Source organism: Delphinus delphis, chromosome 2 (genome assembly GCF_949987515.2).
Source record: "Delphinus delphis chromosome 2, mDelDel1.2, whole genome shotgun sequence".
Classification (NCBI taxonomy): Eukaryota; Metazoa; Chordata; class Mammalia; order Artiodactyla; family Delphinidae; genus Delphinus; species Delphinus delphis.
Window position 1 is genome coordinate 37,577,552 of NC_082684.1, and position 27,767 is coordinate 37,605,318.

A 27,767-nucleotide genomic window follows, 5' to 3' on the forward strand; every position below is an offset into this window, starting at 1 on the left:
TCTCAGTAGCCTGCCAAGAAGCAAACCTAAACTATCTCTTCACAACCAGTCTTTCTAAAAAGAAGATTTTACCAAGAAAAGCCACTGATTAAGTGACTGGGTTTGAAATATAAGCAAACAAAAAACGAAGGTCAAGCACAAACAATGCAGTTTAGCAAACCACATGCAGAAAAGCACTCAGATGTACGTATTGTGATTTCTAATGTAAACGTTTGGGGTTCCTCCTCACCAATGTGAAAGATTCACCACCATCTAATTTACATCTCACCTTCTTTGTCCACCATCTCTATCTTCCAGGAAACTCAAGGAGGGTTTCACTGCCAATGACTCTATAATTCACTCAAAAACCTCTGCTCACAAAATTAGGGCTTCATGGGGCAATTATTGTTGCCAGCTACAGTTGTTACCAAATAACTGGTGAGGTCCAAGGTCCCAAGAGCAACCTCCAGGTGGATCACACAAAATATATCCTTTCCCCTTCTACTTTCATCTTTCCCCACCAGTCACCTCCCAGACAAAAAACAGCCAGGTGTTACTCCCAGGGAATTAAGTCTGGCAATCATATACACTAGCGAAGCATTCAGACTTCCCATAGGGTAGAAATGGCAGAGGTCAAAAGGAATAGAAAATATTGTCAGGACTCAAGAGCCAAACTAGAAAGTAAATCTAGGACCAGGACACAGGAGATAGCTGTTAGAGGGGCATGAAATTGACGGAAAAAGAAAACGTTTAGTGGGTTCCACTTAGCAAATGATGACTCTGGTGCAGTGGGTAAAGCTATGGTCTGGAAGGAGACTCTGCCACTAATCAGCCTTGTAACCTTGTTACCTCACTAATCTCAGTCTCCTTACCTCCAAATTACAGGGCAAGGGAATTAACTGGATTTCTGAGTTCTGACTGGGATGCTGCAGACAACCCAAACTACTCTCTCGTCTGGCAGCTGCACTTCTGGGAGCACAGTCGTCGGGGTGAGTAAGAGGACTTGTCCCAGAAGCATAGGAGCCAGCGGGCACAGCCACCAGGCCCCTTTCTTTGGTTGTAGGGAACCGGCCTTCAGGTGTGAAGGGCTCAGGACAATGTCCCCCCTCTCCACCCGGCTGGCCAGACTCTTAGGCTCCAAGTCTCCCTCCCGCAAAAACAAAAAAAAGGGTCCTTAGGGACCTGCACACCCTGCTCACAGCCCTTGCCGGCAGCCCAACACGCCCTAACAACGACAGGTCCTTACGCAGAGATGACCTTCCCGTTCAGGATTTCCGCCGGCGCCATGACCTCTATATAAGTCCGCTGCCCACAATGGACACCGACAAAATCGAGGCTAGACTCGCTCCACTGCGGCGCGGGATTGCCCAACACACGCGCTTAGCGACTGCCCAGGCCGACCCTGCTACTGCGCGTGCGCCCCCGGTCATGGATGCGCGCGTGCGCAGTCCAGACGGACGTAGGCCCCTTAGACAGCGAAAAGCTGAAGAGTAGAGGGTCTGAAATGCCACGGGAAGATGAGGAAACTCTGTGGAAGGCTGGATGGAGGAAATAATTGGCTGGTGGAAGGACCCTTGCGAGAATGCGCCATCGTGTGGGCAGGGAAGCAGCTGAAGAGGGAATCACCCCCGATTCCAGCCTTTAGGTGGCGGGGCAGTGGGCGGAGCCAAGGGGCGGTCTCGCGGGAGACCAGTTTGGCTGGCGCCGGAGGCCTGCGTGGGCTGAGGGGGCGGGGCTTCTACTGGAGTGCTGTGCTCGGCTCCCGCGTGGGGAGCTTAGGTGGGCCCCGGGTTGGCCGGCAGGGGGTACGCCTGCGGAGTGTGGGGCAGCGTCCGGCGTTCTCGCTCCCAGGTTCCGTCAGACTGGTGTCGAAACTGAATCGGACAGTCTGGGTGGCGCCTCTGACTGCTTTAAAAATCTCCTCAGGTGAAGCTGATACTCCGCCATGGTTGAAGCCCAGCCCGCTGTTTCAGGCCAGTGGAGCTGGAGCGCCGCGTGGCTCCCTCAGGGTGTGGATAACCCCAAGTTGGCCAGTACGGGGAGGTCGTCAGCTTTGCGAGTCTAGATTTTGCCAGATTCCCCCACGCAGATCTGGGGTTGGAGAAAGGACGCGGGCCTTACATAAACTGGATGCCTAGTGACTGACAGGGGCAGGCACCCCTCCCTCTTGGAAGGCTGCCGGGGTGTTTGCTAGGACAGGGCCTGCAAGTTTCTGATTGGTTCCAGGACCGACACACAGATACTAAAATCCTCAAATGCTGAAGTCCGTTATAAACAATGGCGTAGTTTTTACATATAACCTAAGCACATACTCCCATGCATACTCCTGAGATTACTCTAGATAAGTAATCTCTAGATGACTGATGCAGGGTAAATGCTATATAAATAGGTGCTGGTATGCTGCAAATTCAAGTTTTGCTTTTTGGAACTTTCTGGAACTTTTTTTAACTTTTATTTATTTATTTTTTTATCTTTTTGCGGTACGCGGGCCTCTCACTGTTGTGGCCTTTCCCGTTGCGGAGCAACAGGCTCTGGACGCGCAGGCTCAGCGGCCATGGCTCACGAGCACAGCCGCTCAGCGGCATGTGGGATCTTCTCGGACCAGGGCACGAACCCGTGTCCCCTGCATCGGCAGGCGGACTCTCAACCACTGCGCCACCAGGGAAGCCCCTGGAACTTTTTTTAAAAAAATAATTTTTGACCCAGGATTGGGTGAATCTGAGGATGTGGAACCCAAAAATACTGAGGGCCAACTGTATAATAACTTTAAAATGTTAAGGACTTCTGAATACATACCGTAACATTATGTTATACCTGGACAACTGAAATTAAGACGAAAACTGAATCAGATGTTCCTGGAAAATTACAGGTAGTGAAACTTTTGTGATTGTAATATTAAATAGATATTGACTACAGCTTCTTGTTTGCTGAGGAAGATGACATAAACCCCGATTTACAGATGGAGAAATAGACTTTGAAGGATAACTTAGTCAAAGATACGTAGCTGTGCCTAAAATTAGGACCCAAACTGGATGTTTCAAATATGTTGCCTTTGCAACTTAAAGGCCTGGTTTTCAACTATAATATCTCTATGTGACCTGTACAATTCATTCATTCATTCATTGAGCAGATAGTTATTGAGTAGCTACTGTGTCAACAACACAAGACACTGCTCTAGGTGCTAGACATACCACGGTGAACCAATAAAGTTGCCCCCCCCACATCAGCTAATGATCAATTAAAGAAATATGTACTCTAATTTTAGATATCGAGACCTAGCATTTTTTAAAAATAGGCAAGCTAAGAGGATAGGGAATGGTGGTGGAAGGCAGGAGAGTGCTGTTTTAGAGAGGCTTCTCTGGGGAATCTGACTTGAGCAGAAACCTCAATAAAGAGAGGAAGGTAGGGAGTAAGAAAAAAAAAAGCAAGGGATTGGTTTGAGCAACTGGTAGATGGAGTTGCCATTACAGAGATGAAATAAGTTTTTAGATGTTTTTAGATGCCTCTTAGACATCCAGATGTCTTAGTGATATTCATATAAACGAGAGATACGATAGTTAAATCCATGAGATTGCATGAGCGCCCAGGAAGAGAATGAGTGTAGGTAGAGAGAGGACCTAGGACTGATTCCTATGACACTTCAATGTTTAGAATTCAAAGAGATGAGGAGGAACCAGGAAGGAAGATTGAAGAGTCCAGCGTGTTATGAGAAAAAACTCCAAGAGCATGCAGCCTTAGACAACAAGTGAAGAAGAGTTTCACAGGAGTAAGAGGTAACTAATTCTGCCAAGTATATTGCACGTTGGTCTAATAAGATAAAGACTGAGAACCGATCATTTCACAGAGAATAGAAAGATAAAATATTTTTATTCAAATCCTGTTAATGGTAATTGCTTGAAAAACTGTGTATCCTTTCTGCAGAAGTTCCATTTTTACAAAAATTTTGAGGGTTATTTGATAACATCTATCAAAATTTTAATGTGTGCTTTCTTTGATCTTGTAATTCCACTTTTACGAATTCATCCTATAGTAATAATTACACGTATATACAAACATACATGTATAAAAGTGTTCCTCACAGCATCAATTTACATAGTAAAAAACAATAAAATCTCCATCAGGATGGATGAAGTTGTTAAAGGAACAATGGATATGGGCTTCCCTGGTGGCGCGGTGGTTGAGAGTCTGCCTGCCGATGCAGGGGACACAGGTTCGTGCCCCGGTCTGGGAAGATCCCACATGCCGCGGAGCAGCTGGGCCCGTGAGCCATGGCCGATGAGCCTGCGCGTCCGGAGCCTGTGCTCCGCAACGGGAGAGGCCACAACAGTGAGAGGCCCGTGTACCACCAAAAAAAAAAAATGAACAATGGATATATACTATAGATGCACTGTAAGGCAACTTTCACAAATTGTTAAATGATCAAGGCAGGTTATCCAGTAAAATGTATAATATGATTTATGTTAATATATTCAAACCAGGCCTTCTTTGATTACATTATCAAAAACTGCCCCCTCACTTACCTCCTTGTTACTATACATTAGCTTATTTTACTCACAGCACTGAACACTATCTAAAATGATTTTATCTATTTATATACTTGTTTACTATCTTTTTCTTTTTCCACCAGAATTTCAGCTTTATAAGAAATTTCCTGTCTTGTTCATAGTTATGTTTCTGCTGCTTGGGGATGTAATTTTTAAAATCTAGTTTTAGAGGGAAAAAAACGGATATTTCTTATTTTCCTGGTTTAGTTATTAAACTATTACTCTCATTCCTATTAATACTAATTTTATCCCTGCCTCATTTTTATCATATGTAAATAAAGATAGGGGGACAGTCGTTCTTAACCCTAAAGTCACACTAGAATTACCTGTGTAGATTTTTTAAAATATTTGTGCTTAGGCTCTCCACTGCAGACCAATTAAGTCAGAACTTGGGGTAGTGTCAGAGTATCAGTATTTTCTTTTTCCTTTTTTTTTTTTTTTGGCTGTGTTGGGTCTTCATTGCTGCACGCAGGCTTTCTCTAGTTGTGGCAAGCGGGGGCTACTCTTCGTTGCAGTGAGTGTGCTTCTCATTGCGGTGGCTTCTCTCGTTGTGGAGCACGTGCTCTAGGCATGTGGGCTTCAGTAGTTGCGGCACGTGGGCTTAGTAGTTGTGGCTCACGGACTCTAGAGCGCAGGCTCAGTAGTTGTGGTGCACGAGCTTAGTTGCTCCACTGCATGTGGGATCTTCCCGGACCAGGGATCGAACCCGTGTCCCCTGCATTGGCAGGCGTATTCTCAACCACTGCACCACCAGGGAAGCCCAGTATCAGTATTTTTTGAAGTTATCTTTGAGATTCTAATGGGTGGGCAGGGTTGAGAACCACTAGATTAGATGATATTTGAAGTGTAATTCCAGTGATTCTGGTATCAAGAATACATAATAGGGACATAATTTCTAAGAATTAGAATACCAGTTTTTCAGACAAATCATCTTATGCTTTAGGAATTGTAGATGGAATCATCATTTTTCTCCTCCTTTCAAAATACTTCTTTCTTGATAAGCTGTAGGTATTGAAGTACAAAAATTTGACCTATTCCAAGAATTTCACAAAAGAAAGCTCCAAAATATAAGTTTTACCTTTGCTGGAATGTTTACTTTCAGTGGGATCACCTTCCTAAGAGCTGTTAAGTTCGCTCATGCTTGATGAAGCCAATTTATGTTTTCACTTCATTAATTAGGGAAATAAAGAACCACAGGCCTTACTTTATCACTTTAGGAGGTCTCTGCCCTTCCCTGGACCTCTGTGATGCGTTCACCTAGCAACAGCTCCTTTGATGTGCAAACGTTCTTTTGGTAAATAGTGCAGGGCAGCCACTCATACTGGACAATTCAGGTTTCTTCTAGAATTGACCTTGGATTTGAAATTTTCTCTTGTGCCTGATATGGTAAAAATTTATGGTTTTTACTTTCCACTAAATGAAGCGTAGCATACTGTATCTTTCTAATGTGAGTATTGATGAATCTTATGACTGTGTAAAAAATAAAGTTATGTACAAACCTAAATTCACAGAATAATTGTGTCATATTGCTGTATTTTATTTTTTACTTCAGACTCCTATTATATTTTTATTGTATTTCTATAAGGTAAGTTTGGGAGAACAGTACTATCACCTATATAAGTTAACTTTGTATATAAGGGTGGTTTTTTTGAAAGAACTGTTGGGTTCTTTAGTTGTTCAATCTGTAGTTTTTGTTCCTCGTATGGAATGATAGAGATAAACCAGAAATAGATTCTGCTCTTAATGTACCTTTAATTTAGTAGGAGACATAAGATTTTTTACATAATACAATATATATATTTTTAATAAATTTATTTAGTTTTGGCTGTGTTGGTACTTCGTTGCTGGGCACGGGCTTTCTCTAGTTGCAGTGAGTGGGGGCTACTCTTCGCTGCAGTGTGCAGGCTTCTCATTGCGGTGGCCTCTCCTGTTGTGGAGCACGGGCTCTAGGCACACGGGCTCCAGCAGCTGTGGCGCGCGGGCTCAGTAGTTGTGGTGCACGGGCTTAGTTGCTCCGCAGCATGCAGGATCCTCCTGGACCAGGGCTTGAATCTGTGTCCCCTGCATTGGCAGGCGGACTCTCAACCACTGTGCCACCAGGGAAGTCCCCATGATACAATATTGAATGAGATAACAATCAAAGGAAAAGTATAGATCATATACTATAAGAGTCAGGAGGAGAGAGAGATTACCCTCACCTTGTGTGAACCAAGGAAGGAGGTGGTACTTGAGATACTGCAGGATCAGTTCATGCTTCTGGGGATATATTTTGGCCCACATAGTAGCTTTTTTCTTAGAGGCAATATGAGTGAAACTAATAAGTTGTTTTTAATAGAGCATAAGATTCATAAAATGGTAAGGAAATAAAAATAAAAGCAGAGGATAGGATTCTTAAGAAAACCTTTGTCTCCAGTATGATTCTTGTGCCAGGACTGAGGAGCAGTTCATTCTCCCTTTTCAATTCACCAAAATTTTAGTTGTTCTTTTAAGTCTCTTCTCTGGTTCTTAGAAAAGGAATTGATATAGTAATGATTTTAAGTATCAAATAATTAAAATGGGGACGAGACTAAAGTTTCATTAAAGATAATTGTTCTTTAATAAGTGTCTTCAGTATCAATAAATCTAAATCCACTGGGGTGGTGAGAGATGAGGGTGTTAGGGCAGCTGCTATTACAAGTCTATGTGAAAGTACTACTGGACCATCCTGTACCTTTTTTTTTTTTTTTTTTTTTTGCGGTACGCGGTCCTCTCACTGTTGTGGCCTCTCGCGTTGCGGAGCACAGGCTCCGGACGCACAGGCTCAGTGGCCATGGCTCACGGGCCTAGCCGCTCTGCGACATGTGGGATCTTCCCAGACCAGGGCACGCACCCATGTCCCCTGCATCGGCAGGCAGACTGTCAACCACTGCGCCACCAGGGTAGCCCTTATTTCCTTTTCAGAGATAACTTCTGAACTAAGTGTATAGCCTTTATGTCCATGTTTTTAGATATATGTGAATGCTTCTTATGTTGTTTTGGGGATTTAAAAAATTACATAAATGATATTCTACTAGACATAACTTTCTACCTTGCTATTTGCACTCAATCATGTTTTTGAGAGTAGTTCTTTTTGATTCACATAAATTTAGTCTGGGCATGTTAACTGCTGCATAGAATTCCATTACAAATTATAGTAATATATCAGTTTTTATACATTTTAGTTTTTTTCTTATATAAACAAGCTACAGTGAGTATTCTTGTACAACATGTCTCCTTGTTCATATCTTCTAAACTATGAAATAAGAAAAGTTTTCAAGCTGTATTTGAAAGAACTTGACTACAAAATTAATTGCTGGTTGAATATTTCTTACTTTTATAAATTAAAAACCTAATTGAACATAGTATTATTTTTTTCTTTTTATTATTGGTGTTTGAAATCTTAGTGATATTGTGGTGTACTAAAAATAAGACATTTAGCACATTTTAATCAATTTGCCCTTTTGTTTTAGATCTCAGATACACAGTCAAGTTAATCATGCTTAGTTCATGGTACAGTATCATCTTTCTGTGCAAGACCCCTCTCACTTTATTTTTTCTCCATCTCCGTTTCTATCTCATCTCAGTTTAATATGTTTGACATATGTCTTTGGATATATATGCATCTTAAAAAATATGTAGTTTTGTTTTGTGAATGGATTTTTTTAAAACATAGAATAAAAAAATAGAATAAAAGAATATAGAAAAAATAGAATAAAAAATAGAAAAGAACTGTAAAATGTATACACACAGATTAGGTAATAAAACAAATACCTATGAACCTATCATCTAGTTTCATAAAACACTGCCAGTACCTTAGAACTTTCCTGTGTGCCCCTTACTAACTGAATGCCTTTACTCCCACCTAAACTTAAAAATAGTGGATATTTGAGTTTTGTGTCTATCATTCCCTTGCTTCTCTTCCTAGTCTTATCACTCGTATATGTATCCCTAATAAATATTAATTTTATCTGTTTTAAAAGTTTGTTTAACGGAATTATACTGCTTTTGTGTTTTTGTCACTTCTTTTACTTCATGAGATTTGTGTTGATCTATGTACAATTATTCAATAATTATTCTATTGTACAAATATACCATAAGTTACTTATCCATTAAACTCTTATTTAACATGTGGGTTGTTTTCAGTTTTTTGCTTTTTTGAATAACATTGTTAATCTTTGCTTTTAACTGGAAAGTTTAGTCCATTTGCATTTATTGATATTACTGGTTATTTGGGTGTATTTCTATCATCATATGTGTAATCTATTTGTCCCATTATTTTTGTTTCCTCTTCCCTCCTTCTTTCATACCAAAAACTGATTGTTTTTGTTTTGTTGTGTTGCATTTATTTCTTTTTTCTCATTCTATTTTTTCCTTTTCTACTAGTTTATAAGTTATATGCTGTATGACTATTGTTTAACTAGTTATATTAGTTGTTTTAACATATATACTTAGCAAAGTTAACTGAAATCTGTATGATTACTCTTGAGAAATACGAATATTTTATAGTGCTTTAAACTGTTTTTCTCCTTTCAGTGTATATGCTTTTTTTTGTCCTGCATTGGTTCTATTCCTTATTTTCAATCCCATAAATCACACTTTTTAAATTAATTAACGCTTATGTAAATATACCCACATAATATTTACTGTTTGTTCTTTTCTTTTAACTAGTCTTTCTTGTATCTCAGACTTTGTGAGTTCATTTTCTTTCTATGTGAAATGCATCCTTTAGAATTCTCTTAAGTGAGGACCTATTAGTGGTAAATTCAATTTTTGTTTGTTTAAAATATCTTTATTTTACTCTTAATCTTAAAACATAATTAAGTATAAAATTCTGGTTGGCAGTTACCTTATATCCTTGATTTGAAGAAATACTACTATTTTATCCACTATTTTGAAATTCAAAAGTATGTTTTCAGCTAACCTATCCATATATGAATTAGCATCAACTTTAAGCTGCAGCCCAGTTGCAGAGATGTGAAAATTTGTGCATCTTAGACTCAATAAAAGATGATATATTTTTCTTAGTACATTACAGATATCATTTTGCTGTTTCTCAGCCTCTGTTACTATTGAGAAGTCACTCACCAGTCTAACTGCTATTTCTTTGTAATTATCTGTCCTTTCTATTATCTGCTTTTTAGATCTTTCTTTATGTTCTACAGTTTCATTATGAGTGTGGAGGTAAAGAAATTTTTTTTAGTCACTTTTCTTGGTATTTGCTAGACCACTTAGATTGGAATCTTTCAACAATTCTGTAAAATTATCAAAACATTATTTCTTCACATAGTGTCTCTTCCCCCTTCTCTAGAATGTAGCCTTCTTGGACTCCAAATAGACGTATGATAGGCCTTCTCATTTCAATCTCTCTGCCTTTAAACTCTCTTTCACCATTTATTTTTTTTCCTATATGCTTGATAATTTCCTTCATATTTGAGTTCACTCATTCCTCAGCTATGTCTAAGTTGCTTTTTAATGTGTCCATTCAGTTTTCAAATTAAAACGATTACACTTTTTATTTCTAAGAGTCTTATTTGGTTGTTTTTCCAACATGTTTTCCAATATGTTAATTCTTTGTGGTCTCTTGTGACTTAATCACATTTTCAAAAGTTCTCTATTTTTTTAAACATTTAAACATAGTTATTTTGTATTCTCTTATGCAGGCCTATGTTCCTAGTATCTTGGTAAGCATCAAATTCTAAAACCTGATAACTTTAGAAAAATGTATTTTGTTCCTTTAATACGTTAAGCACCATGTGATATATTTATACTTTTTAGAGATTTAGATTAACACATTTTTCTTGGCTTCATTTGAATCATATAAACTTTGTTCTTAACCAGTTATGCTAATTAAAATTTAGAACATTATACACTCTTTTGACAATAGGAGGAGATATTGCAATACAGGTAAATCTCCCTAATTTTTACCCTCAGTAAGGTGTGAAAGAAACACAAAATTGATGTTGATTTACTGAAATCAGATTTTTTTAAAAAATCAATTTGTATAATTATAGAAGCATAGGAATTGATTTATAATCAAAAATAAAACAAATACTGGTAAATCTTTCATCAGTGACCTTATAATAGTTCAAGTTTCTGTAAAGGTTTTACTAGATGTGAATTAAAATTTCCCCAGACATTTTATATGTGTTTTCTTGATTCCTACACTCTCAGAAATTATGTTTATTAGATGTGCTGCATTTACTTATCACTGGTGTTATAAATTGTCAGGTAAGAATTTTTAGAAAAATGTAAAGTTGCCTTTTAGGTTAACATGTTACTTGCTGCTTTCTTGAGACCTATTTCATTTGTTAGGATAGCACCTCAAAATCAATATTTTAAAGTTGTATTTTATTTAGAGTTACTTACTTGAGTTTGTGTGGGCTAAAACATTGCGGTTTTTGATCTATAGTTACATGTTTAATTAATTAATTTGAAATTTCTTTTTGTAGGCTTGTTTTGATCCACCTCTTGAAGTGGTTCCCACCAGGAACCCAATCACGTGCAACAAAAGGGCAGCTGACCCAGTCCATCCTGACCTTGCTGGTTTGTTGGTGAAATACAAGAATCTTTTAGCTGAGGTATACGGATTACCTGAAAATAAAACACCATGGGAAATTATATCCTCTGTAGGGAGAGAAACATTCTGATAAAAAGCTCAAAGTATTATCTGAACTCAGTTTTGCTGTTTTCTCAATATTGAAGCCTCTTATCACCGAGGAGCACTAATGTAGACCCAAATCTGTCTTTTGCCAGAGAAGTCCCTTTGAAGATGGTATAATATGTAGTGCCGCTTTTGAGTTACTGCTGAATGCTGTAGTATTAGAACATTGCTTAGGAACTGCCATGCTCAAAATGTATATAATAATAATAGTTACATGTATTAAGCATTTTTCAATGGAAAGGGTGAGTTCCCACTTTCCAATATAGCACCAAATGGCAAATACCCACTGCTCTTATTAAATACTTAATGAAACATCTGAGTAATATCAACAGATGAAAAAGAAACCACATTTGTAGGAAATGCCTTGACACCCTGTGATGAACTAGAGAGTGCCTATAGGAATTCTTTAGTTGAACTCAAGCACCCTTAAACATTTGTTGCAAGAGATAGGTAACCAAGTTTGGAATCCCAAAGGCCATTGTCATTGTTAAAGGTAACATGATGTGGCTGCTTATGTCTGTATTGCCTCTATGGTTACCTTTAAGTAAAATGTTCTAAATGCTTTTATTGGGACATTGACCACCCTTTTGAATAAGTAGTTATCTATGGTGTCTGTATTGGTTTGCTTGGGCTGCCATAATAAAGTGCCATGGACTGGGTGGCTTAAATAACAGAAATTTATTTTTTCACAGTTCTGGAGGCTAGAAGTCCAACATAAGGTGTCAGCAGGGCTAGTTTCTTCTTTTTAATATTTTCGCCAGCTTTATTGCCATATAACTGACATAACATTGTGTAAATTTAAGATGTACAATGTGGTGATTTGATATACACACGTATTGCAAAATATTACCACAATAAGGTTGGTTAATACGTCCACCACCTCACATAATTACCTTTTTTTTTTTCATGATGAGACAGTTGGTTTCTTCTGAGGCCTATCTCCTTGGCTTGTAGATGGCCATCTGTTCTCTGTGTCTTCGCTTAGTCACTGTGTCCAAATTTCTTCCTCTCATTAAGAACATCAGTCATGTTGAATTAGGGCTTACCCTAAAGATCTCATTTTAACATAGTTACTTCTTTAAACACCCTATCCTCAAATACAGTCACATTCTGGGGTACTAGGGGCTAGGACTTCAACATATGAATTTTGAGGGGACACACTCAGCCCATAAGAGTGGCTTTATTCCTTGAGACCTCTTTTCTGCTCAGGACCTCATTAAAGTTCTTTTCTGCTATCTTATCTATCAATAGCCTGACTCCAGGTTTCATGTAGATAGATAGATAGATAATTTCTTTCAATTTTTTATGCTAACATTTTCCCTCTTTTAGCATAGAGAGGTGAATAGAAATTAAATTTAAACATAATTTACATAGATACAATAAATCTTATTACACTTTGGAGACATTTCTTAGTTTTTTCTTTCAGGAAAAAAATGTGATGCAAATCCCTGAAAATTGTAGCAGTTTTACTATGGGTAGCATTGTTCTTCTTCTCCACAGAATAACTTACTACTAATACTTCTGAAGTTTGGGATTTTTGATAATTTGGATTTGGATTCAATTAGGGTTTATGTCTATGCCTAATTCATAAAAAAACTTTTAAACCAAATTGTCAAAAAAAGACAGGTTTTAAACCTTGTTTAAAGAAAATATGTAAGCTATTTTCAAGAATTTCCAAGTACTTTTTAAAAGCAATTTTCTACATGTACATAAAGCATTTGGTACCTATACATATTTTTCATCTATTTGTCAAAACAGATATCCAAAAGGCTCTACAAGGTCTCATTTTGACTTGATTTTAGATACTATATACGTTAAAAAGTATTCCATAGCTCATATTGGCATTTTCTGAATTTAATAAAAATTAGTGACAGTTTAACTGTGTCAAACTTACTTAAAAAAAAAAAAGTCTAGTGATTTCAGTAGAGTACCTTCAGCATGAGTCATCTTTCCCTTTTCCAATAACCTATTATTTAATCCTACAGGAACACAATTGTCTTGATGAGACAGTTTTTCTCTTCACTGCATACATTTAAATCTTTTGTTATAATTAACTTTATCTCTTTGTGGGACATACAAAAATAATTATCATGTGTTTCTGTCCAATAATGGAGAAACAGGTGCAAGAGAGCTATATTTAGGAAAAGCCAGGTATAGAAGGGATAAATATTAAAGTATTCAGTTGGTGATGGTGTTGTCTAGTTTAGGCAATATGATATTTAGCTAAAACTCTTGCATAGTGCTAGGTGGGCTGCTGTAGTAGTAAAAGTTAAACAGGGAATTCCCTGGTGGTCCAGTGGTTAGGACTTGGCACTTCCACTGAAGGGGGCCCGGGTTCGATCCCTAGTTGGGGAACTAAGATCCCACAAGCCATGAGGCACGGCCAAGAAAAAATTAATAAAAAAAAAAAGTTAAACAACTTGTAAAAAAAATTACTGATAATATGTACAATAAGGCCTAGTGTCTTAAATTGAAGATAAATTTAATGTGTTTTGCCAGTATTTTTAATTTGATTTTCATGGAAACTTTTATTTGTGAGGGCAATATGACAGTGTTTTTTGCAGATAAGATGTTTTCTTCCCTTAGTGTAGTAAAAAGGCAAACAGTAGAAAGCTGGTAGATGCAGCCAGCTCTGGAGGGGAGAATGGAGGCAATATAAATTTTGCAGCTAAAGAAAAATATATGAGAACCAGTTATTATTAATTTTAATTGAAATTTTAATTGAGGTAATTGTAGATTCATTTGCAGTTTTAAGAAATAATACAGAGAGATCCACTGTAGATTTTGCAAAGTTTCTCCCAAATTTTTCAAAACTATGGTATAATGTAACAGCCTAAATATTGACATTGATACAATACAATCCACTAATATTATTCAAGTTCCCCCAGTTTTACTTGTACTCATTTGTGTGTTTGTGTGTATCAAGTTCTAAACAGTCAGTCAAAATACTGAACAGTTAGTTTTAACAGCACAAAGATCCTTCCCATTGCCATTTGTTATCCACACCCACTTCCTTCCCATCCCCAAATCCTGGCAACCACTAATGTCTTCTCCATTTCTAAAATGTTGTCATTTCAAGAATGTTATATACTGAAAAAAAAAAGTCATGTACTCAAAAAGCTAAACATAGAGTTATCACATGACCCAACAATACCACTCCTGGATATATAGACAAGAGAATTAGAAATATATTCACAAAAAAACTTGTAAATGAATGTTCACTGTAGCATTTTTCATAAAGCCAAAAAGTGGACACAACCCAAATATCCATCAGCTGATGAGTAGATATGCAATATGTGGTATATCCATACAGTAGAATGTTATTTAGCCATAAAAATGAATGAAGTCCTGATTCATGCTCCAACATGGTTGAACCTTGAAAACATTATGCTAAATGAAAAGAAGCCAGTCACAAGAGGCAACATATTGTACAATTCCATTTATATAAAATGTACAGAATAGGCAAATCCATAGAAACAGAACAGATTAGTGCTTGCCAGGAGCTAGGAGGAGGGGGGAATGGGGAGTGACTACTAACAAGTATGGGGTTTCTTTAGGGGATAATGAAAATGTTCTGGAATTAGATCATGGTGTTGGTTGCACAACTACAAATATACTAAAAACTGAATTGTACACTTTAAAGGGTGAATTTTATGGTATGTGGATTATATCTCAATTTAAAAAGTAAAAAATTGTTCAATATGGCTGCACAAGTCTATGAATATACTAAAAACCACTCAACTGTATACTTTAAATGGATGAATCCATGAATTATATCCTAATAAAGCTGCTTTTTTGTGTGTGTGTGGTACGCGGGCCTCTCACTGTTGTGGCCTCTCCCGTTGCGGAGCACAGGCTCCGGACGCGCAGGCTCAGCTGCCCTGGCTCATGGGCCCAGCCGCTCGGCGGCATGTGGGATCTTCCCGGTCCGGGGCATGAACCCGTGTCCCCTGCATTGGCAGGCGGACTCTCAACCACTGCGCCACCAGGGAAGCCCCAATAAAGCTGTTTTTTAAATGTTATACAAAAGAATCATGCATATGTTACCATTTGAGATTGGCTTTTTCATTCAGCATAATTTCCTGGAGATTTCTTCAAGCTCTTGTATCAATAGTTTGGTCCTTTTTATTGCTGAGATTGTGGTATGTATATACCACAGTTTGTTTAACCATTCATTTGTTGACTTGTTGGTTTTTTAGCTATCACATATAAAATTGCTATGAACATGCATGTACAGGTTTTTGTGTGAACATAATTTTTCATTTCTCTGGGATAAGTGCCCCAAAATACAATAGCTGGGTCATATGGTATTTGCATATTTAGTTTTAAAAGCAACTGCCAAACTATTTTCCAGAGTAGCTGGACCATTTTATCCTCCTACCAGCAACATGTAAGTGATCTGGTTTCTCTGCATCCTCACCGGCGTCTGGTGTTGTCATTATTTTGTATTTTAGATATTTTAATATATGTGTAGTGGTATCAAATTTTGGCTTTAAGTTGCGTATCCTTAATGGCTGGTGATGTTGAATGTATTTTTTTTTAACTATTTATTTATTTAGGCTGGACCGGGTCTTAGCTGTGACATGTGGGATCTTTTTTTTTAGTTGCATCATGAGGGCTTCTTAGTTGCGGCATGCATGTGGGATCTAGTTCCCCAACCAGGGATCGAAACCAGGCCCCCTGCATTGGGAGCACAGAGTCTTACCCACTGGACCACCAGGGAAGTCCCTGAACCTATTTTTATGTGCTTATTTGCCATCCACATATCCTTTCCGGTAAAGTTTCTGTTCAAGTCTTTTGCCCATTTTTTAATCAGATTGTTTTCTGAGAGTCTAGAGTCCTTTATATATTCTAGACATAAGTCTTTTGTTGACAATTTTTATCAACAAGCTGTATCTGAGTTTGGGGGTTACCTAAATTTAGCTAAGTTCTGAATATATTTCTGGTTCGTTATATCCAAATCCAACATCAAACTATTCAAAAATTTGGATTCTTTAATATAAAAGATAACAGGCATACCTCTTTTATTGTGTTTCACTTTATTGCACTTCGCCGATATTGTGTTTTTCACAAATTGAAGGTCTGTGGCAGCCCTGCTTTGAGAAAGTCTATTGGCGCTATTTTTCCAATAGCATCTGCTCACTTCATGCCTTTGTGTCACATTTTGGTAGCTTTCACAATATTTCAGACTTTTTCATTATTATATTTGTTGTGGTGATCAGTGATCTCTGATGTTACTAATGTAATTGTTTTGGGGACCACAAACTGTGCCCATATAAGATAGCGAGCTTAATTGATAAATGTTGTGAGTTCTGACTACTCCACCTACTGCTATTCCCCATCTCTCTCCCTCTCCTCAGGCCTCCCTATTCCCTGAGACACAACAATATTAAAATTAGGCCAATTTATAACTCGACAATGACCTCTAAGTGTTAAAGTGGAAGAATGAGTTGCTCATCTCTTGCTTTAAATCAAAAGCTAGGAATGATTAAGCTTAGTGAGGAAGGCGTATCAAGAGCTGAGATAGGATGAAAGCTAGGCCTTTTGCCCCAAACTGTTAGCCAAGTTGTGAAAGCAAAGGAAAAGTTCTTGAAAGAAATTAAAAGTGCTACTCCAGTGAACACACAAGTGATAAGAAAGTGAAACAGCCTTATTGCTGATATGGAGAAAAGTTCTTGTGATCTGGATAGAGATCAAACCAGCCACAGCATTCCCTTAAGCCAAAGCCTAATCCAGAGCAAAGCCCTAACTCTCTTCAATTCTAGGAAGGCTGAGAGAGGTGAGGAAGCTGCAGAAACAAGTTTTGAGGCTAGCAGAGGTTGGGTCATGAGGTTTGAGGGAAAAGCTGTTTCCATAACATAAAAGGTGAAGCAGCAAATGCTGATGTAGAAGCTGCAGCAAGTTATCCAGAAGAACTAGCTAAGATCAAGATGAAGGTGGCCACACTAACCAACAAATTTTCGGTGCAGCCTCCTATTGGAAGAAGATGCCATCTAGGACTTCCATAGCTAGAAAGAAGTCAATGCCTGGCTTCAGAGCTTCCAAGGACAGGCTGACTCTCTTGTTAGAGGCTGATGCAGCTGGTGACTTTCAGCTGAAGCCAGTGATCATTTACCATTCCCCAAGTCCTAGAGCCCTTGAGAATTATGCTAAATCTGTTTTGCCTGTGCTCTGTAAATTGAACAACAAATCCTGGATGACAGCCCATTTGTTTACAACATGGTTTACTGAGTATTTTAAACTTGCTGTTGAGGCCTACTTCTCAGAAAAAAAGATTTCTTTCAAAATATTACTGCTCTTGGTCACCCAAGAGCTCTGATGGAGATATACAATGAGGTTAATGTTATTTTCATGCCTGCTGATACAACATCCATTCTGAAGCCCATGGATCAGGTAGTAATTTCAACATGTTTCTTTAGAGATTTTATTTATTTATTTATTTTGGCTGCTCCGGGTCTTAGTTGCAACACACGGGATCTTTTAGTTGCAGCATGTGGACTTCTTAGTTGCATCATGTGGACTCTTGGTTGCGGCATGTATGTGGGATCTAGTTCCCTGACCAGGGATAGAACCCGGGTCCCCCACGTTGGGAGTGCTGAGTCTTACCTACTGGACCACCAGGGAAGTCCCTAATTTCGACTTTCAAGTCTTATTATTTATGAAATACATTTCGTAAGGCTATTGTTGCCATAGTGATTCCTCTGATGCATCTGGGCAAAGGAAATTGAAAAACTTCTGGAAAGGATTCACCATTCTAGATGCCATTAAGAACATTTGTAATTCATGGAAAGAGTTCAAAATATCAACATTAACAGAAACTTGTAAGAAGTTGATTCTAACTCTCATGGATGACTTTGAGGGGTTCAAGACTTCAGTGGAGGAAGTCGCTGCAGGTGTGGTGGAAATAGCAAGAGAACTAGAATTAGAAGTGGAGCCTGAAGATATGACTGAATTGCTGCTATCTCATGATAAAACTTGAACAGATGAGGAGTTGCTTCTTATGGATGAGCAAATAAAGTGGTTTCTTGAGATAGAATCTACTCCTGGTGAAGATGCTATGAAGATGCTTGAAAGGACAGCAAAGGATTTAGAATATTACATAAACTTAGTTGATAAAGCAGGGACAGGGTTTGAGAGGATTTACTCCAATTTTTAAAAAGATTTCTATGGGTAAAACTCTTTCAAAAAGTTTTACGTGCTGAGAGAAATTGTTTGTGAAAGGATGAGTCAATTGATGTGGCAAACTTCATTGTTGTCTTATGTTAGGAAATTGCCTCAGCCATCCTAACCTTCAGCAACCACCACCTGCTTAAGTCAGCAGCCATCAGCATGGAGGCAATTTCAATTGCCTCCATCAGCAAAAAGATTATGACTCACTGAAGGCTCAGATGATGGTTAGCATTTTTTAGCAATGAAGTATTTTTAAATTATGGTATGTATATTGTTTTTTTAGAGACAATGCTATTGCACATTTTATAGTATAGTGTAAACATAACATTTATATGCACTGGGAAACCAAAAAATTCATGTGGTTCGCTTTATTGTGATACTTGCTTTATTGCAGTGGTCTGCAGTATCTCTGAAGTATGCCTGTAATGCAAGAGTGGTGGTTTTTTGTTGTTGTTGTTGTTGTTTGGGTTTTTTTTGTAATTCATAAAGTCATGACTTTTTAATCACAATAAAATATTGCTCGATGCCAGTTTTTCGTTACATAGCTGTAATTTTTTGGACTTTCCTAAATATTCCACTACATGTGTCAGACTTTTTTAAAATTTTTATTGGAGTATAGTTGATTTACAATGTTGTGTTAGTTTCAGGTGTACAGCAAAGTGAATCAGTTATACATATACACGTATCCATCCTTTTTTAGATTCTTTTCCCACATAGGTCATTATGGAGTATTGAGTAGAGTTCCCTGCGCTATACAGCAGGGCCTTATTAGTTATCTATTTTATATGTAGCAGTGTGTATATGTCAATCCCAATCTCCCAATTTATTCCTCTCCCCCTTAACCCCTGGTAATTGTAAATTTGTTTTCTACATGTGTAACTCGATTTCTGTTTTGTAGATAAGTTCATTTGTACCCTTTTTTAAGATTCCACATATATGCGTTATCATATGATATTTGTGTTTCTCATGAAGGAGTGTTTTTAACTCTTAGAGTTTGCAAATCACTGTTTATCTGGAGGAAGTAAAAACTAGAACTGTCAAGTCCTCTGGAGGACTAATTGACAAGGTTTGGTCATTAAAAGGAAAATTAAACTAGATCTAGAATCAATGTTGTGTGAGTCTGAGACTCATGCTACCTTAAGTACTTTTCAAGAAACCTGTTACCTAACATTATCTTAAAAATACCCTAACAATAAGATAACTAAAAATAAGATCTTAAAACATAGTTCTTATATCCTAGTATAGCGAAATGGGACCACTGCATTACACAACTCCAGGGGACATTCATTATTTACATGGTATCGCTGAACCACTGCAGTTCAGAGAACCCCCTGACTTACTGGTTAAAATAATGAAGATAATGCTGACAGACTTGAGCAATTATTGTGATTACCAGAAATTGGGATTATTTGATAGGAATCAAGTTTCAGCTCAGCATTTGTTTAGGTTCTGCCATGTGAAAATTACTAAAATAAGGCACTTGGGAGGTGAGGATATAAAAATAAATTAACCATGATTCTCATCCACAAAAAAATTAGAAGGTGGGGAGTTAGGCATATACAATGAAAGGAAATACCAGGTAAACTCTGAGCATAGGCTTCTTGGAGGTAGGGGCAGTTAAGGTGAAACTTGAAGGGCATAGAAGTTGAAGATAGGGGTGTAGGAGGACTCCTCTGGTGGTCCAGTGGTTGAGACTCTGCGCTTCCACTTCAGGGGGCATAGGTTCGATCCCCGGTTGGGGAACTAGGATCCCACATGCCGTGCGACATGGCCAAAAAAATAAATAAAATAAATAACTGAAGATAGGGGTGTAGAACTGTAAAAGTAGGTTGGAGTCAATGAAGTAGCCAGAATAACATGCTATAATGAGTTTGAGGTTGATGGGGAATCATCACAGTGTTTTGTTGTTTTTTTTTAATTAATTAATTATTTACTTTTATTTTTTAAATTTTTGGCTGCACTGGGTCTTCGTTGTTGCACGCGGGCTTTTCTCTAGTTGTGGCGAGCAGGGACCACTCTACGTTGCGGTGTGCGGGCTTATTGCTGTGGCTTCTCTTGTTGCGGAGCACAGGCTCTAGGCGCGCAGGCTGCAGCAGTTGTGGCACGTGGGCTCAGTAGTTGTGGTGCATGGGCCTAGTTGCTCTGCAGCATGTGGGATCCTCCAGGGCCAGGGATCGAACCCGTGTCCCCTGCAGGCGGATTCTTAACCACTGCCCCACCAGCGAAGTCCCCAACACAGGGTTTTGAGGAGAAGTGATATTATATGATCTGAAACAGCTAAGGGTAGAATAGATATTCTTTACTTGTGTTCTTGGAACGTTCTGCTCATACCACTGTTATTGCACCTGTTATGGTATATTCTAGTTGTTTCAAAATTGGTCTCCCTAGTGAGCTGGGAAATTTTTGAGAGTTCTTAATCTTCTCAGGATCCCCAGAGCCTAGCACATGCCTGAAACACAGAAGACACTAAGCCTTGTCTGTTGAATAAAGAATGGCTCAGAGGGTTGCTAGATTGGAGGTGGGAAGACCAAGTACGATGTCTTACAACAAACAGTGCATGAGATAGACAATGAAGCCCTGAAACAAGACAAAGATAAATGGGAAGAAAGGGGTAGATATGAAAGACATTAGAAGTACAATGAACAGACCAAATGACTTGAGGGGGAGAGTTAAAAACAAAAGGGTGAGTAAAAAATGACTCTGATCTAATTAACATATTTTTAAATGAATCAATTTACATATAAATGAATTTTAAACTTTTTTTTTTCCCCACACTGCACTGTTTGCGGGATCTCAGTTCCCTGACCAGGGATTGAACCCAGGCCACAGCAGTGAAAGCTCAGAATCCTAACCACTAGGCCACCAGGGGGCTCCCACTTTCCATTTTTTAAACATTTGAACTTGCTATTAAGAGGTATTTTCTAAATAGATCTTTCATAGAATATCTAACCCATTATTTTAAGTAAATTAATTTGTGATTAAATAAATAGGTCTTAAGACAGGATCTGAGTTGTAATACATAGACTCAGAGGTGAAGCAAATCACATATTTTGATAATAAATAGAAACTGACGAATGAAGAGTGGAAGTGCTCAAGAAATGCCATAAAAGAATAATTCCTTTACACAAGGAGTAAAAGTTTCACTTGTGTGAAAAGTAAGAAGGGGGTAAAAATCTGATCCTAGAGTTTAGTACAAGGTAAAAAGATTTAAAACATTTCGTTATCAACCAGACTGTAAGCCATTTCCATTTCCTCTATGGTAGGAAGGTTATATTTATTCTATGAGGATTGCTCAAGGATCAAAACTATAGAACATCTTTTAATATGCATATTTTGGGGGAAATGGAACAATATTTTATAAAGAAGATTGGCCATGTGCTGGAAATGGCATTAAAAAGCAATCTAAATGATGAAGTCAGTGCAACCCTGGAGGCTATGGTGCTGACCATGAAGAGTTTATTGAATTCTGAAGATTCTACTTCACGCTGAGAAGCTTTATCTGGCTTCTAAATTGTAAAATTCATTTCAAAAATTTACCTCTCTTATGGTCATTTAAAGGAAAACAAAACACAACATAGAATTTGTCACATCCAGGTTTGCATTGTTCTTTGATACCGGCACTAATGGAAAGAAAATCAGGGACGGAGATAAAAAGGAGATAGATGGTTTCATGAAAGCCAAGGATCAGTCATGGAGTCACTGCAGAAAACAGAAACCACTCTGACTTTTCCAAAAAAAATTATTTAATACAGAGAATTACATGTATACAAAATGATTGGGAAGTCTTTGTGTGGGAGCTGGGGCCAGCGTTGGATGAACGTGTTCAAAGACACACCACTGTAGATGAGATCTGAAGGTCCAGAATTTGCTGCTACTGCCATTGAGCATTTCTTGCACAGCCACAGCTGTCTCTCAACTTCCACAAAACTGGTAAACAGGTCAGGGAATGTTTTTTTTGTCCATTCTCCAAGGAGAATGTTTTTTCTCCTTGAACTTGGTTACCAGCAGAAATAGCAGTGGGAAGATGGTCTTTTCTCCTTTAATTTAAATTTAATGAGAATGCATCTCTCTTTGGTGCAGCCCACTTTACATAAAGCATGGGTCTCAAAGTGTACTTACTCTCCAGACCAGCAACATTAACATCACCTGGAAGCTTGGTAAAAATACAAATTCTTGGGCTTCCCTGGTGGCGCAGTGGTTGAGAGTCCGCCTGCCGATGCAGGGGACACGGGTTCGTGCCCCGGTCCGGGAGGATCCCACATGCTGCGGGAGCGGCTGAGCCCGTGAGCCATGGCCGCTGAGCCTGCGCGTCCGGAGCCTGTGCTCCGCAACGGGAGAGGCCACAACAGTGAGAGGCCCGCGTACCGCAAAAAAAACAAAAAACAAAAAAACCAAATTCTTAGTCCCAGGCCAAACTAGAAACTCTGGGGGTAGGTCTAGCAATCTGTTTTTAAAGAAGACTTCCAGGGCACTCTGAAGCATGCTAAAGTTTGAGAACCATTGACCTAGAGAATCCCAGCCTCCAAAAACGAGTCTGGAAAATAACAGTTTTATTTCTAGTTCTATGGAACAAGGAGACATCAGGAACGGGAATGGATACCAAGTGCCAATGACTGTACCCAGCAAAAGAGCATGACCAATGGTGTCAAAAGCTTCAGTGACATGTGGAATATGATGACAACTGAAAAGAAGTGTTGAATCTGACATAAGAGAAGAGTTTCCATGGTGAGGCATAAAGGATGAGAGATGGAATGATATAAAAATTGATTAATAGTAGATAAAGAATGAGCACAGAGAGTTCTTACTGTCAGTGTGGCTGGGCAATGAAGAGGAGAAATGGGTTTTAGCCTGAGCTCAAATCTTTCACTTCATCTTCACGAACTTATTTGAGCACCACCCTGCTCCATTTCAGATACTTTAGTTGCTTCTGCAGCTAATTAGCAAAGTTTGTGGAGTGCTTTTTTGGATGACTTAATTTCAAGTTCCAAGGGAGCACAAACTGCAATTTAGTGTACATCTGCAATTTAGCATATGCTTATAATTTAGTGTATAGTTATATTCTAATATGTGCCAGACACTATGCTAGGCCCTTGATATATGTTATTTTTATTTCTTACAACCAGAATGTAAGGCGGTTAAGAAAATTTAACTTATTTGTCTTGGCCACAATCTGTCTTGTTCCTCCAGATTTTGAGGTCTTTCCACTCTTCCATATTTTCTTTCTCTATAAAATTACTGGCTTCATGGGGATGTGTTTTTTAAATAGCAGTATGATTAGAAAATACATAAAGGTATGTTTTGAGAACATATAAGGTTTATTTCATTGAATTCCACAGAATGATTTAGACACCGACGTATACACATACTGTATTAAAAATTTAATTTTAAATGCTTGATCTTCGTACCTCCTTTGCTGCTGGGAATTATAGCATTTCTAATTAATGTAATTTTATTCAGTAACAGAGTATCCTTGAACTTTTTTCTGGTTATAAAGCATATGCTGTTTTACAAAGTCAAATGAAAGCATTTCCTCTAAAATCAGGAACAAGACAAGGGTGCCCACTCTTGCTACTATTATTCAACATACTTTTGGAAGTCAAGAAAAAGAAATAAAAGGAATCCAAACTGGCAAAGAAGAAGTAAAACTGAAACTGTTTACAGATGACATGATACTATACATAGAAAATCCTAAAGATGCCACCAGAAAACTACTAGAGCTAAACAATGAATTTAGTAAAGTTGCAGGATACAAAATTAATACACAGAAATCTCTTGCATTCCTATACACTAACAAAGAAAGATCAGAAGGAGAAATTAAGGAAACAATCCAATTTACCATTGCAACAAAAGGAATAAAATACCTAGGAATAAGCCTAAGGAGGCAGAAGACCTGTACGCAGAAAACTATGAGACTCTGATGAAAGAAATCAAAGATGACACAACCAGATAGAGAGATATGTCATGTTCTTGGATTGGAAGAATCAATATTGTGAAAATGACTATACCACCCAAAGCAATCTACAGATTCAGTGCAATCCCTATCAAATTACCAATGACATTTTTCACAACACTAGAACAAAAACTTTTACTTGTATGAAAACACAGAAGACCTCAAATAGCAAAAGCAATTCTGAGGAAAGAAAAAACGGAGCTGGAGGAATCAGCCTCCATGACTGTATACTACAGGGCTACAGTAATCAAGACAGTATGGTACTGGCACAAAAACAGAAATATAGATCAATGGAACAAGATAGAAAGCCCAGAGATAAACCCACGCACCTATGGTCAACTAATTTATGACAAAGGAGGCCAAAATATACAATGGAGCAAAGACAGCCTCTTCAATAGTGGTGCTGGGAAAACTGGACAGCTACATGTAAAAGAATGAAATTAGAACACTCCCTAACACCATACACAAAAATAAACCCAAAATGGATTAAAGACCTAAATGTAAGGCCAGCCACTATAAAACTCTTAGAGGAAAACATAGGCAGAACACTCTAGCCACCTCCTAGAGTAATGAGAATAAGAACAGAACTAAACAAATAGGACCTAATTAAACTTAAAAGCTTTTGCACAACAATGGAAACCATAAACAAGATGAAAAGACAACCCTCATCTTGGAAGAAAATGTTTGCAAATGAAGTAACTGACAAAGGATTAATCTCCAAAATATACAAACAGCTCATGCAGCTCAATATCAAAAAAACAAACAACCCAATCAAAAAATAGACGGAAGACCTAAATAGACATTTGTCCGAAGAAAATATACAGGTGGCCGACAAACACATGAAAAAATGCTCAACATTACTAATTATTAGAGAAATGCAAATCAAAACTACAATGAGATATCATCTCACACCGGTCAGAATGGCCATCATCAAAAAATCTACAAACAATAAATGCTGGAGATGGTGTGGAGAAAAGGGAACCCTCTTGCACTGTTGATGGGAATGTAAATTGATACAGCCACTATGGAGAACAGTATGGAGGTTCCTTAAAAAAACTAAAAATAGAACTTCCATGTGACCAAGCAATCCCACTACTGGGCATATACCCAGAGAAAATCTTAATTCAGAAAGACACATGCAGGCTTCTCTGGTGGCGCAGTGGTTAAGAATCTGCCTGCCAGTGCAGGGGACACAGGTTCGAGCCCTGGTCTGGGAAGATGCCACATGCCGCGGAGCAACTAAGCCTGTGCGCCACAACTACTGAGGCTGTGCTCTAGAGTCTGTGAGCCACAACTGCTGAGCCTGCACACCACAACTACTGAAGCCTGCACTCCTAGAGCCCGTGCTCCACAACAAGAAAAGCCACTGCAATGAAAAGCCTGCACACTGCAAAGAAGAGTAGCCTCCACTCGCCACAACTAGATAAAAAGACTGCGTGCAGCAACAAAGACCCAACACAGCCAAAAATAAATAAATAAATTTATATTAAAAAAAAGAAGACACATGCACCCCAATGTTCATTGCAGCACTATTTACAATAGCCAGGACATGGAAACAATCTAAATGTCCATCAACAGAGGAATGGATAAAGAAGATGTGGTACATATATACAATGGAATATTATTCAGCCATAAAAAAGAACAAAATTGAGTCATTTGTGGAGACGTGAATGGACTTAAATACTGTCATACAGAGTGAAGTAAAGTCAGAAAGAGAAAAACAAATATTGTATATTAATGCATACATGTGGAATCTGAAAAAATTGGTATAGATGATCTTATTTACAAAGCAGAAATAGAGACACAGACGTAGAGAACAAATGTATGGGTACCAAGGGGGAAGGGGCAGGTGGGATTAATTGGGAGATTGGGATTGACATATATACACTATTGATACTATTATAAAATAGATAACTAATGAGGACCTACTGTACAGCACAGGGAACTCTCCAACTATACTCCAATAAAATTTTTTTTAAATAACAATAAAAAGAAGAAATTTGGCTTTACTTTCTTACTAGTTCATCAGGTTTACACACAGCCTATTAAGAAATTTGAACAAATTAGATTAAATTAAAAGATAATTGACCCTTGAATGTCAGCAGTGCCTCAATTTTCTTCATCTAGTGAACTTTCTTCACTTATCAGGTAGAGGAGCAGAGACTTTTTACATGGCTACCAAGAGATAAATAACTTACCTCACAGCAGCTGTGCCCCTTGCCTCTCCGATGCTTTTTGGACTCTTCCCCCAGTGGCAGCCATTGGTGGCTCTTTTATGTCATGTGATGTCTCATATAATTCTTGGTTCTCTTTATAGCTTTATGATCTCTTCTTTCCTTTAGTTGCCTTAAAATATATATATATAATCAATTTAAGCCTGGCTCTTTCTCTTGACTCTTCCCTCTACCCATTTCTCTGATCAGCACAAATAAGGCCAGGAACCAAGTGGTATAAACATAGGCTGCTCTTTAGAAGAGCGGCCTGTGACCACATTCCCTTTTACAACCCATCATAAAACAAAACATCCACAGCCAAAGCATAAAGTATTTCTTTTCTGCTAGAAATTATAAAATTAATTATTTGTCTAATTTACTTTTATAACAAGATTTAAACAAAGTTAATGTTGATGAGAATAAAATCACTTATTCCAAACCCTATGTGTCAATTTGACATGATTTTTAAAATGTATTTAACATTGGAATTTACTGTTAGGAGATTCAGAAGTCTTCATTTTATTGTATAATAATGTATAATTTAAATACTCATAATAATCCCACTACTGGGCATATACCCTGAGAAAACCATAATTCAAAAAGAGTCATGTACCAAAATGTTCATTGCAGCTCTATTTACAATAGTCAGGACATGGAAGCAACCTAAGTGTCCATCAACAAATGAATGGATAAAGAAGATGTGGCACATATATACAATGGAATATTACTCAGCCATAAAGCAAAACCGAAATTGAGTTAATTGTAGTGAGGTGGATGGACCTAGAGTCTGTCATACAGAGTGAAGTAAGTCAGAAAGAAAAAAACAAATACCGTATGCTAACACATATATATGGAATCTAAAAAAAAAAAAAAAAAGGTCATGAAGAACCTAGGGGCAAGACGGGAATAAAGACGCAGACCTACTAGAGAATGGACTTGAGACTACGGGGAAGGGATAGGGTAAGCTGGGACAAAGTGAGAGAGTGGCATGGACATATATACACTACCAAACGTAAAATAGTTGGCTAGTGGGAAGCAGCCGCATAGCACAGGGAGATCAGCTAGGTGCTTTGTGACCACCTAGACAGGTGGGGTAGGGAGGGTGGGAGGGAGGGAGATGCAAGAGGGACGAGATATGGGGACATACGTATATGTATAACTGATTCACTTTGTTATAAAGCAGAAACTAACACACACACACACAAATACTCATAATGATTTAAAATCATGAA

The 27,767-nt window shown here is 38.2% G+C and overlaps 2 protein-coding genes across 5 annotated transcripts in view; one reads left to right on the forward strand and one right to left on the reverse strand.

Annotated features, from left to right (window-relative positions):
* The window catches only part of MTHFD1 (methylenetetrahydrofolate dehydrogenase, cyclohydrolase and formyltetrahydrofolate synthetase 1), a 58,558-nt gene extending 57,183 nt beyond the window's left edge, over positions 1-1,375 (reverse strand). Inside the window, exon 1 of one of the 4 annotated variants that reach the window (XR_009518326.1) lies at positions 269-1,140. Coding sequence is in view for 2 of the 4 variants with exons in the window: in XM_060004411.1 (XP_059860394.1) it covers positions 1,226-1,266 (41 nt within the window). In the remaining 2 variants the exon portion in view is untranslated. Of the gene's footprint in view, positions 1-268; positions 1,141-1,225 lie in introns of those variants that run through there. The other 3 variants (XM_060004411.1, XM_060004412.1, XM_060004410.1) reach the window with 3 other exon arrangements.
* An 8,335-nt stretch (positions 1,376-9,710) lies between these two features.
* Positions 9,711-27,767, forward strand: part of LOC132417758 (coiled-coil domain-containing protein 170-like) — a 44,590-nt gene continuing 26,533 nt past the window's right edge. The window contains exons 1-2 of the mRNA XM_060001547.1: positions 9,711-9,722; positions 10,991-11,119. Of these exons, the coding sequence (XP_059857530.1) occupies positions 9,711-9,722; positions 10,991-11,119 (141 nt within the window). The remainder of the gene's footprint in view (positions 9,723-10,990; positions 11,120-27,767) is intronic.